The sequence below is a fragment of the Dreissena polymorpha genome, chromosome 11 (assembly GCF_020536995.1).
Source record: "Dreissena polymorpha isolate Duluth1 chromosome 11, UMN_Dpol_1.0, whole genome shotgun sequence".
Taxonomy (NCBI): Eukaryota; Metazoa; Mollusca; class Bivalvia; order Myida; family Dreissenidae; genus Dreissena; species Dreissena polymorpha.
Window position 1 is genome coordinate 1,550,647 of NC_068365.1, and position 13,720 is coordinate 1,564,366.

At 35.4% G+C, this 13,720-nt stretch overlaps 1 protein-coding gene across 2 annotated transcripts in view; it reads right to left on the minus strand.

The window, feature by feature from the left end:
* LOC127850527 (transmembrane protein 19-like) overlaps window positions 1-13,720 on the minus strand; it is a 297,423-nt gene that overhangs the window by 12,359 nt on the left and 271,344 nt on the right. Inside the window, exon 1 of one of the 2 annotated variants that reach the window (XM_052383637.1) lies at window positions 8,616-8,782. The exons of the other annotated variant lie outside the window; for it this stretch is intronic. Coding sequence (XP_052239597.1) covers window positions 8,616-8,703 — 88 coding nt within the window. The 5' untranslated portion in view covers window positions 8,704-8,782. Of the gene's footprint in view, window positions 1-8,615; window positions 8,783-13,720 lie in introns of those variants that run through there. 2 annotated transcript variants of the gene reach the window in all.

The following is a 13,720-nucleotide window of genomic DNA, read 5'->3' on the forward strand; positions in this document are numbered from 1 at the left end:
ACCTGCCAAATGATTTTTTGTTTTTTAATAAATCAAAGCAGCGCAATAGGGGGCATTGTGTTTGTGAAAAACACATCTCTTGTTTTATGTTATTTTACATTAACTTCTTCATTTCTACACCGATTTACTTCCAATTGATATTGAACATCTCATATGATAATACGGTCAATCTCAACTATGCATGGCCTCATTACCAACCCTAGGACGCGACCTGGGTCAAACATACAGCGTGGGGATACGCATTGGCCACTGCCGCGTCATTTCTAGTTTATATTGTTTCAAAAAAGTTTCAATCAAATTTTTAATTGTCATTTTTGGTCAACCATACTTTTTCCTACTATTTTTAGACTCAAGTTGTTTACATTTTTTCTTACAAGAAAGGATCCTTTTTTCAGTGTTTCTAGTGTGTTATAATTAATAATACTCTAACATTATCTTCTACAGTAGTGTAGGTTCCAGCTGGTGCCAATGGATTTATGAACAAAATTAGAAAATAAGGACTTACAAAAAAGTGGTTTATTGGGTGAAAACATGTGATTAGTCAGACCCCAGCTCGAGTACGCTTCGTCAGTATGGGACCCACACACAAAGGCCAACATCAGCAAGCTCAAGAACTGCCAACAGAGAGCAGCCAGGTTCTGCACAGGTGACTATTATCGCAACACCAGCAGTGTCACTGCTATGATGAACCAACTGAGCTGGGACACCTTAGCATCCTGCCACCAACATACCAAAGCAGTCATGATGTACAGAGTCATCAACAACCTGGTAGATATCTGAGCACAGCACATACTGATCTCACTGGAGTACACACCTGGGGCCACGCCAACAGATACCTACAACCATTTACGAGCGTAAATTCCTACATGTTCTCCTTCTTCCCCTCCGGAATCCGACTTTGGAACAGCCAGCGCCCTCAAACTACTTTGGGGGAAGGGGTCCGCAGCCCTTAGGAGGGGGAATTTCTCGCGGCGTTTCCCTTTTTGGGGATTTTTTACTTACTCTCTCATTATTACATTTGTACATGTTTGCACTATATTCATTGCATTTTTCATAATTTAGTATGTTTGCAAAGATTAAATTGAAATAGAATTGAGATATAATAATCATGAGGCACATCTTTCTATTAAAAAAAAATAAAAAAAAATTTTTTAGGGGGAATTTCCCCCCCCCCAAAAGGGGAAAAAAGTATACTTTTCAGGTGGGGGACTACCGCGGAATTTCGGCAGCAGATTTAATAGATTGAGGGCACTGACAGCTTACCTGAAGAAGTTATGTCAGCGCTGTCCCTTGAGGTCTTCCAGAAAAGGATGTGTGCGCTGTAAGAGTATCACGTTGACAGATTTTTCTAAACGTTTAAACGAAATTAAATAAACGAAACGTTAAACGTTTAAACGGTATCCCTATGTCCGTTTTAAAAGCATCAGTGCCATCGCATCTCCAAACTGAAAGTAGCAATTATTTCCGGAAGTCATATTTAGTGCATATTCCATTCGCGCACTGACGTCATATTAAAACCAACTGTTCTCGTCGTTGTCGAACCATTGGGTTACACTTTGTCTACTTACATGCCGTAATATTTTGTAACAAAGACGAATTAATATCGAACCAATATTCCTTAACAGAGCTCCAGATAAAAATTTGGTCAAATTCTTATTTACTCCCTATTTTAAAAACTAATTCTTATTTTACCCCCTATTTATAAAATTAATTCTTAACAATATATTACCAAATAATTTTGAGTGCTTTAGATTCGCAGTTATAAGTTACGTAAGAGCTTATAAGTTCATCAAATATTGACGAAACCATGCATGCTTTGGGTATTTGAATCTAATTGAAAAAATGCATGCAGCGAGGACTTTTGACACTGAAATGGCTTTTTTGCCTTCCACGCTTCAATACACCGCTTCAGTCGGCCATTTAGATTTTTTCTGTAAAACGGTCACTCACACTTCGGCTTTATATATGCTATGTTCTTGTACATTCGTGCCCCTTAACTATGTATTTCGTTGTATAACTTTTATATCCTCAATAAAATACTATTTCAGTATTAAACCATCTGAAAATCGTCTTTGTTTACATATTTACTATTTATTTCAACTCGTGAAGGTAAAGGCCAATGATCTGCATCATCCAGAAGATTATTCTCATTGGATTCGTGCTCCTCGCTTGACCGCGTTCTAAATGGGGCTCCCAGTGGGGAAGTTATTTTTTACGTAACGGATTGCAATGCGGATTGCAATGTCCTTTTTCTAAGACACAATTGAATGTGTATTTAATGATGAAAGCGATTTATTTTCAAATATAAAATTCCAAATAAGAGCAGGGATGTAAATATTTTTAACCATGGTTACTTTCAACAAAACAATGCAAATGTGTTAATTGAAATATAATTGTCTCGCGCGTCTTGCATATTGAGTTACAATACCCTGTCGGGTACCTCTCAGTGCTCCGAATTAAATAGAGCGTGGCCTTCCTTAGAAATGCTTCTGCCACTTGCACAGAATATCTAAACTTTTTTGTTTTAAGTGCTGGCGATTTATAATGCAATAATACTCTGCAATGGTATTTTTTACCACAATTTAAGCAATACCTATGTATGTGTGGAACATATCTTGTTTAAAACTCATTTTCTCGGCAAAATAGTCAGCAGTTGTAAACGCTCGATCTAATTGAATAGAATCCTGACACGCGAAGTATTTGTCGAGAGCGAAAATGACGTATTAAATTGAGCACGAATCCAATGAGAAGACACGAAAGTATGAGAACAAGGCATAGGTCATAATGACCTTTAGGTCGCCTTTAAAGTCATATCAAAAACTATATTAAACACTTACTTTTAATGGCATTTTGAATAGGTATACAGTATATTACTTGTGTAAAAAAATTACGATAAGTGTTATTAAAAAGGTACAATAAACAGTAATGACTCGCCTGCAAATCTAGGAGAACAGAATCGAGACCGTTTGGCCTTTCGACCGTTCTTAGGTGTGGCTCTTCCACACAGCAAACACTTGAGTGACGTTGATTTAAAGTTGTCGTTTTAATTGAGCGCCTAGAGGAGCCAGAACTGTGATGAAATGTTTACCATACATAATTTGCTACTGGAAGTTTTACGCACGTTCGAAATTTTCGATTTCGTGTTTTATTTTTTCAATGCGTAACTTTACGCAAAGATTTTAAATCTAAATCGTTATTTAAGAAATTTAATTCGTTTTTACACCTTTACGCATGTTATCTGGAGCACTGTTCCTTAAATAAGAGTAAACCGGTTTTAAAATTGTCAATGTTTTACTTAACACGATGTACATCAAAAGATGCATACTTCAATTTAGGTAAAAATATTCCTAGACAGAGATTGTTTGCCATATCTCTTGAAATGAATGCCGATGAAGAAACGTCGGAAAAATTTCCTCGTGCACTTCGTGCCGACGCGCGTCGAATGGTCAAGATGATTCGGGTCATGCTCATGCAACAAAAGGCGGGAATTTCATGATGACACGCGTTAAATATTCAAGACGTCTAGTCCGTACATGGTGTATTGTTATGTTTACGGTATTGTGAATAAGGGGCATGTGTTGCACGTGATACAAATAGTTTTTAATACCAGTCTTTTTCAGCAGCTGTTAAAAAGCTTTGCAACGTCGTAACGTAATGAACTAAACTGATTTATATTTATATTGACTGTCGTTTAAACGTTTACAGTTTTTGTAAACGTTATTGACCAAAAAACAAAACACGACCGTTTAAACATAATACCCTTAGTGCGCTGCATGAGTAACTCAGGAGCAAGTTTTTTTTAACCTGATTTTAACTGCACCTTTGTTCCCTTCACTTATGTACATATTCACATTGTGCGACGATGCTTTAGAAGAGCCCAGCACTTAATCCGGAAGAAGAAGGAATGATTGCTTTACATTACCCCACCCACTTCTTACCCTTTCAGAAAGTGATATGTCCTTAATGATTTCGGGGAGGGCCATGCAGATGCAAGACATGCTGTAGCGGGCAAGCCTGGGCCTAGTCCATATAAACGGACTCCCAGAGCCTTTGATAATTTTTGCTATGGCGGCTCTGGCAGTCCATATGCACCCCTTCATAAACATGGGTGCAGTTCAGCGCAGCGAAACCGTGCGCTTCATTAAACAGACGTCGTTCGAGACAAATTGAGGAAAATAATGAATAAACTTCATAAACATGTTAAATTTACCTGAATGGCAACCTACGGATATCATCCTTTGCATGCACCCTATAATAACACGACCATGTTTCCACACACTTTTCTCACTGGCATGTTTATGTTTAAATTTGAAACAGTGTATTCTGTATCGAATACCACATCGTTATCGACTTTATAGGCTGGAGCACATAACCCGACGTGCAAAATATTGGTGTACTGCGACCTAACTAATATTGGGTCAATTTTCCAATATGGCAGATACAGCGTACAAAACAAAACCCAAGTCAATAAAATCAACTATATCTTGCTTTAATGGTACCATTTGGATGAGTTTGTGGTTTAGATAGGTAAACTTGTATAAACTTGTATAAGCAGGGATTTCAATAGATTTTAGAAACCAGGAGTCAATGACCCCTGGATTGGAATTTTGAGGAGTCAAATTGAAAAATGCTGGGGTCAATTTTTAAGCGTGTTAATTGTGTTTTTGTCTGCATTATTCATTTTTGTAGATAAAAAGATGCTGTAAGAGAAACACAATATCTTAAAGTTATACTGCTTTAATTGTTAAATAACAATACCAGGATACATAACACAACATATTTTACTGATTTGGTACACAAAGATAATGACAAAATATAAATAATTTGTGCGAACAATATCGACTAAGTTTTTCAAGAACAAAACATGTTCCTTTCACAAGTTTTATTATTTCTATCACTATACTATTTTTATTTGTAAATTAAAAAAAAATTAAATGCTAATTAAAATCTACTTCATCATTACACATTTTAAGTCTTTTAACACATTTAAGTAATTTAAGATATGTACCGGTAGCACCTTTTCATCACATATTTATCATCATTACATGCATATTATCATCATCCCTATGTTAGCGTTTCCGATCGCCAAAATCGCCATAGGCGATTGAATCTTTCAGCTGGCGATTAAAGTTTAAAATGTGAATGAAAATGGCGATTGCAAAAAAACCCTGATATTTCTCTATAAGTATATAATATTCCCTACTTTTAAAGAGAACTCGGTACCGATTTCCACATGTAATCGCCATAAAAGCTCCTGGTGGTAACAGATAGTCCATTGATATGAGATAACTGGATGCCCGTATCGTATATTCAAGCCACATAACACAGTCATGTATGCTGACAGATGCATCACGGGAAATTTTCGGGTAACTTTCCAGTCGCCAAACTGTGACATTTAACGTCCAATCGGTTACGAGAATGTTTATGGAGGCGGAGTTATATAGCGATTATTATTTTTGATTGATGTCGGTCACAGAGTAAGTGTTTATCGCAGGTTTATTAACAATGAATCACAGTAGTAGCATTAATACGTGATATAAAACCGGTAAATAAAGCAGTACATTAAAGGCGGTTTCGGGCATCATCATCACACCTATTTACCGTACTGTAAACAATCATTAATTATGAGAAAATAATTGCAATTGGTGAGCAGTGTAAAATTACTTACGGCGAGTAAGTTGTGAAAAACAAAACCCGTTAATAATTTGATGCGGTAACAAATTAAATCCAGTGCATGTATATTTTATCATGTCTATTTGTAGAACTGATTTACACCGTTTTTCTATAGCCACGTGATAAGAACTATTCACCATGCATTAATACCGGTATGCCATGTAAAACCCGTGTTATAAGAAAGAGCGCGAAATTATTGCTGCCGTCTGCAATGCCAAGTTCTACGCATGCAAAGCATGCTTTTTAAAAATCAGACGATGTGTAACTAAATATAGCCTAGCCACTCAGTACATGCAGTATTTAAGACTTACAAATTTACCGGTACGTTTCAATAAATTATATATTGCAACTATGGAAAAATATGTCAATTCAAGAATACATTGCAGTAAATGTGTTTTTCAAAAATCAAGAAGCACCAGACTACGGCAAAAATTATTGGGAGAAGGGGGGTGGCGAATAAGAGTTACGCAAGACTCACCCAATCAAAGACCGGGGCATATCTGAAAGTTCTAACATTGTATACTGTTTATGCCAGTGCATGAAAATAAATATAAATGAAAAAAAAACAAAAACATAAAATTATTTGATTTCAGGTAACAAATAATTTATTTAAATGTGACTTCAATAATAATTTAATACAGTCATTGTTGATACCTATAGATTCATGATAATGATTATTTCGTTCATTGAGCAAATAAGGTTGTAATGTGGGTCTTTATCGTAGTGCTGAAATTTGGCTACTAATTTTTTTCCCTAGCGCCAACCTAGCCATCATCCCTATGATAGCTTTTGTAACAAAACACAATCTAACTGCATGGAACATGTAGTATATCTATTACTGTTTATCCGAATACTATACATGTCCGAAATATGTACACTTAAGAATTTAATTACCTGTAGTAGTTTAACTTGACTAATCCAAATTTTCCTTGTTGTTATCTGGTTTAACAAACCTAATCAAATGTTTGTTAAATCCAGTTAATGGTTTCTCCATTATTGAATACCGTAGGTTTCCACGTATAGCGCGCTCCCGTGTATAGCACGCAGGCTGTTTTTTTAATGCAAAAATGGAGAAAAAATATTTAAAAGACAATAAAACCACCAAATCGGACCGAAAATGGCCGCCATTTTTCTATTGCACAATCCAATAATCCGGGGCATTGGAAAGCTTAATTAAGCATTCAAAATAGGAAGCGTCATTATGATTACGAGCATGGGTTGCATAGCACTATACTTTTTTTTACAATTTTGTAATTTTCTAGCAAAAGATTAACAGTCCACGTGCATTTCATGAAAACGTGAGAAAATAAGAATTAGTGTTCATCGTGTGATTTTTCCTCGGGGAAAGCATGGGCATTACCGGTTAATTTGAATGTGGCATGGGAGACAGGGATACACTTGTTGAGGTACACCACTGTTCAACGTTCAATATATATAAACCCAAAATGCAATTGCATATCTTAACGTTCTCATGCATATCTTCACGATCTCAAGTGTCAATTAGTTTCTCAAATGTCAATAAGCGTCTTAACAAGTCGTGGCACATATAACTCAATAACATCTGCCAATTACGAAGTGCAAAATGACCCCCTTTCACACCTACCGTTACCCGCAAAAAAGACCTCGTTTGTACCTACCCTTGCCTGCTATCCGGAATGTTGACAACAATCCCCATCGGAATTCATCAATAAAGAAGTGTACAAACACAAACAAAGAAATGTCCGCAAGTTTATTCAAACAAATTTATTTTTGACCTAAACTTCTTCTTCCGCATTCATATCTACCAGTAGCGACTTCTTGTTTCGACAATGGCCCCTCAGTCTGTACGATTACAGGGTGGTAGTTTTCTGGAAAAAACATGGCGGCCATTTTGATTTTTTACGATTACCGGTATACAACATATTTTTTACCAATATAGCAGCCAGGATAGTGTTGTATCAATGTATAGCGCGCACCAGCTTTTTAATTTGAATTTTGGAGGTAAAACACTGCGCGCTATACGTGGAAGCCTACGGTACCCATTACTTGTAATTTGAATCTGTTGTTGTTGAATCACCAGCTTTGAATTGAATGCGGGTTGATTGTTAATTTACAACATGTCCGGCATTTACAATGTCGAAGGTCATGACGTAGCAATTTAATTCTACTCGGATAATTTATATCTTATCAAGGAAATGTATTTTCTCAATTTTTATGTGTAGTATTATGACTTGTTAGTATAATGAATGAACTGTGCTTCTAGTTTATATAAGATTGGTGTTACTCGTAATTATCGGTGGATTAACGAACTGACAAAACTCGCTGGACTTAATAATGGATCTACGTAATTAATGGACCTTTGATCAATTTTGTTTTTTCTTTAATTATTTTTGCCGACTTTCTTTAACCGTGCCGTCTGCAAAGTCTGCAAAAACCCTGCAATTATCGGATTGTCGATCAATTATCAGGTAATCACTGCTGCTAAGTACCCAGTTAGTGCGCACGCACTATTTAGACGGCGACATGTGTATTGGAAGAGATGAGATAAGATAAACAACGCCTGGGGTATTCCTTCGATTATAGACCGAGTTTCAAATACTGAAATACAATGTCAATTAGGAGCACAACGGGATTTATTACCATGGAACTTGAGATGTTAACTGACTGACGGACGGGTCAAATTTTCTATGCGTCAAAAGCGAGTCGTTTTTAATTTGCTCGCGTCAAAACGCAGGATTTTGCGTCTATTGAAATTCCTGTATAAGTTCTTGCAGTTTCAGTGTTCCTTAACCCTTGCATTGTTGATAACATTTTGCACCCATGGCCATGAGAGAGCGCATTGCAACTATCAGCAACCCATTGGGTTATAAAACTGATAGTTGAATTATTCATTGCAACTACCCAGGACCCGGAGGGTCAATAGCTGGGAGTTGGATTATTGCAACTATTCTCAGACAACTCACCTTTATTAAATAAATGTAAAATGGACGAAAATTGCCAGCCAATTAGACTAATTGGCAAAACAATTAACAAAAAAATGATTCCGTTCATCTTTTTTCTTCTTTCTAAATTCTATTTCGGGTCTCTGCACAAATCGTGATAATCGTGATAATCGTGATATCATGAATCCGTCTGGTGATCCAGAGTAGCAGGTTACACACCACACTATTATGACTATCCATATCTCTTGCATGAGAGCATGGAACGACAACTCTGCATGGAGATGGATGATTGCTACGAATATAACGCAGAAATATGTCTGGTTCTAAGCATCGGTAGTAACAAAACTTCTAGAGTCAATGCGGCTAATTCCATACGGGCGTCTTATTTCGTACACTATTAATTTATTGTTTATATCTTCATAGTTTGGTTACTATCTATCTATCTATACTGTCTAACTCCCCTTGCGGGTAATATGATTATAGGTGCTACCTAATTTACGGGCAAAAGCTTTTTAAGTTTTTTTGATAACCATATATTTTTAATAAATATATGGACATGATTGTGTTCAAAATACTATAATTGTTGCAATAATTAAGTAATGCATCCAAAAAAAATTCATTCTTAAAACGAGTTACATATTCAAAGCTTTAAGATCTAGCATCTTATTTTTTTTTGTTTTCTAGCCAAAGGAATTTATAGCTGGTTCGGTGTCTGTGGTATAGTGGATGGGGTGTCTGCTAACTGGCTTAGTCACTGGGAGGTCTCTGTATTGATCCCTTAAGTGGGAGCATTCTTTAGATAACCCTAAAGACATACTATGGCGTACCATTTGGGTTGAAAGTCAAGAAGACCTACAAGTTAAAAAGAGAAATGTATGTCGAAGTACAATAATTGTACGTCGACATAAATATAAAATACACTTCAAAGTATATATTTATACGTCAAAGTACAATTTGTACTTCAACATACATGTTTGTACTTCTACGTACACATTTTCTGAACAGCAAATCAAAATACTAGTCTCTTGAGCAGCTTTTCCTTCAAATTTATTCATTATAAATGTTTAAAATCTCTTTTTTAATTGAGGACAAAATGAATAAAAATATCAGAATGGCAAAAAAAAAACACATAGAAGTTTCAAGTATTTAATGCATTGAAAAAGATTATATACAAATTTAAAGAAGATTTAATTGTTACCTTTTTAAAATTAAAATTATTCAGCATATTGTGAGTATTTATTGATCATGCGGGGCGGAGTATCACGACCGTCCTGCGCATTACTGTGTAGGAAATTCCCAACGGTAACCAAACAGTTACCAAGCATTAACGGGATAAATTATGTATTATAACCTCCCCGTTGGCCGTATTTTGTGATAACCATAACTTGCATAAGTCAGAGGTTAATTCCGCCACGCCAGGTCAATAAATACGCACAATATCTATGAGTTAGCGGTCGATAGTCGCATAATTTGGTATAAATTATAATAATAACAATGTTTAATAAATACGCACAATATCTATGAGTAAAAGGTCGATAGTAGCTTAATTCGGTATAAATAATAATAATAATAATGTTCAATGTCAAATATCGCTAAAAGCAACAGACGTAAGGTGTCTTCTGATTGGCTAACACTCAAGGGTCGGTGAAAATTGTACGTCGACGTACATTTCTCATTCTACCTAGTAGGTCTTGTAGACTTTCGACGTCATGGTACGTCATATAGACAATAAGTACTGGTCCTACCCAGGAAACAGTTTGTTTCATCAAATGTCTCAATTCAACTTGACAGCTTGCTAAAGCAGTTGCATTTAGCATACAGTACACTTATTTAACATAATCAAAATCATGTGATGTGTCAAATCAATTTTGATTGACAAATTTGACAGGATTTATTTTAATCCAATAAGTTTTAGACTGTCAAATAACACACACTACGTATTGAAAGCCATACCTGGAGCTTTCGTCTGTATATCACTGACTTCATCAGAAGAATGATTTCTACTGTTGGGAAACGTTAACACCACTAATTGTCTTCTTATTTATTATCAATGTATAATTATGTGTAACAGCATAACAACATACTTGTTTTGCAATTAAAATATTTAATAAATACAGGTATCTTGCAGGTTTCTAATTTTCTTTCGCAAACTATTGTTGAATAGTTTAAATTTTGTCGCCACTAAAAAAACTAGCCATTTTGTAGCAATTTTAAAATCACAGTCTTAACTGCATACACTTAGCTCTATAGTTACAATTTGAATGCAAATATTAGAATGCATCATGTTATATCATCCATATTTTTGTATTGAAACATTTAAATAACACATAACACAGTACATATATAAAAAGGTATGTGGTATTGTGTGGAGATACAAAACACTTCACATCATTTATTTGCACATAAAATAATAGTTACGAAATAAGTAAAACTAAAACACTGTCATCAACCTACATTTCAAGAATATACCGCTGAGACTTGATGCAGTCCGCAAAGGATAATGTAGGACGGCACTTATCGCTGAGACTTGATTGCAGTACGCACAGGCTAATGTAGGACGGCACTTACCGCTGAGACTTGATTGCAGTCCGCACAGGCTAATGTAGGACGGCACTTACCACTGAGACTTGATTTTGGTTTAGAAGAGACTTCCTTTATATCGAACAATTCCATAGAAAAGGAGAGTGTCGTCCCTGATTAGCCTGTTATCCCCTTTTTTGCAATAGTGAGGATCATATAAATAGATCATTTGCATTTAAGGGATCTTTTCACGGTTTGGTAAATTGACAAAATTAAAAAAAGCTGTTTTAGATTCTCAAATTTTCGATTTAGTTATGATATTTGTGAGGAAACAGTATTACTGAACATTTACCAAAGTCCAGTATAGCCATTATATGTATCTTTTGACGATTTGAAAACCTTAAAATTATAAAGCGTTGCAACGCGAAACGATTGAATAATTTGGAGAGTTCTGTTGTTGTCGTTTAAATTTACGAAACTACGAAGATTGCTTATATAAGGTATAAAATACTTGTACTGTGTATACCCGGCGGAATAGCCGAGAGGGCTAATGCGTTTTTATTCAGACTAATTCCAGGACTCTGGGGGTCACTGGTTCGAGCCCTGGCATCGGCTACTTTTAAAAATTTTATTCTTGATTTTTTACCTCTGGGGGTCACTGGTTCGAGCCCTGGCATCGGCTACTTTTTAAAATTTTATTCTTGATTTTTTACTGGAGCTTTTAAGATCCAGTGTTTACATTTATCAATATAAAGCATTTTATGACCAACTTCAAAATATGCCAAAATCTGTGAAAAGGCCCCTTTAAATAAATGAATTGCGCACAATTATATACTCATTTTGATATAAGTTTCATTTCTTATATATATCTTATGGATGTTGCATTATATTGAGAACCTACGTCTCATAGATTTAAAGCCATACAACATATTGTATTACTTTGATATATTCCGGTTTCAGGTTTCAACATTAATTGGCAATCCGGCATTCTGCATTCAAAAGATATATGACTGATACAGGGAATCTAGATGAACAAATATAACTATCAAGAAACGCTTGAATAATAATATTTAATATGCAAGATTATATAGTGCATGCGTGCGTTTTAACATGCACTAATATAGCAGCTAGACGACATGCTCACATCTACCAGAAATTTTGCACTGTTTTTAAGCTTTATTACATTTGTGAACGGCATCATTAATTATTACAAAATACAGCATTATTAACCAATTGAATCGCAAAGTAACAGTTATGATTTAACATTTGAATTGACATTACAGTTTGAGTTTATGAGATTGACACCTAGACAAATGTTAAGATTTAAAATCACCAGACTTAAATTATTACAAATTGACGAATAACAAATTCAGTTACATGTCATGCACATAACTCTGCAATGCGTTAAAATAACGGACACATAACCTTGTAGAGCAGCTTTAATTTTTAGTAATGAATCATACAAGCCTTCTCATTACGTTAAACAATTGTTAACAAATAGTAAATATGTAATATATTGTGAAACGTTGTAAAGTATCAAATTCATTTACTAGCGTACTAGTAATAATTGTCGGATGTTTTCCAGTGTAAGCATATATACATTTCCGAAAAAACACATAAATAAATTGCCTCAAAAGAAAATTTCTGATATATGCGTGTGCTATCAATACATGTTACGATATTAATAAACAAGATGAACGATTTAGTAATATCGCAACTGGTTATTTGCAAGTTAACTTTTTATAAGGCAATTGCCATTGACAGAGATGTGAATAATCCAGCGCTTCTCTATTCTTTTCGGATCACCACTAGAAGCGGAAGTGTATCGACCGGCTAAGATTGGCATTTGCGCCCAGACGCCCAGAGTGATCGATGATGAGCAGAGAAGCCGAGTATATTATTTAAAACAACAACAAGGAGCCGCATTCTTGGAAAATGGGGCTTAAAGTACATGTATAAATTGTCGTCCAATATTAGCATGTGCAGTCTGCACACGCTTATCAGAGAAAACACTTTCAGCTTGTATTGTAATTTTCGTTGGAATGAAGTCTCTTCTTGGTTTCTCTTACTCAATATCGCTGTTTTGAACACAACAAGTCTAACTGTTCGTAATAGAGGTCAACTTGAGAACATTACATAAAATAAACGATGACATCCATAATCGCAAAAATCATGTTTAATTTATAAATGAAAAAATGAAAACTATATTTTGCGGTATACCTTTCCAAGAACCAATTTAATTACTCGGAAATTGATGGCACACATAAGTTGAAAAATAGCTCCTTATGTATGTCAGAAAGCACCATAACCAAACACCATTCATATACCACAGCAATGACTATATATTTGTTACCGGAAATGTACCATCGAAAGAGGCGCATGCGTCATATGAGGTGAAAGAAAACAACATAACAAGATACACTACGGGTAAAACACGTCTTCACACAAATACATCGTAGAAAGCGGCGATGCATATTCGGATCGTGAGGCACGAGAGTCGAAACTTATACTTACAATGAGACTTGGCAAAAGCCTAGACCACGACTTCAATATGATATATGACGTATATGTCTGCACTGCGGAGTTCTATTTACGCATGGACAGCG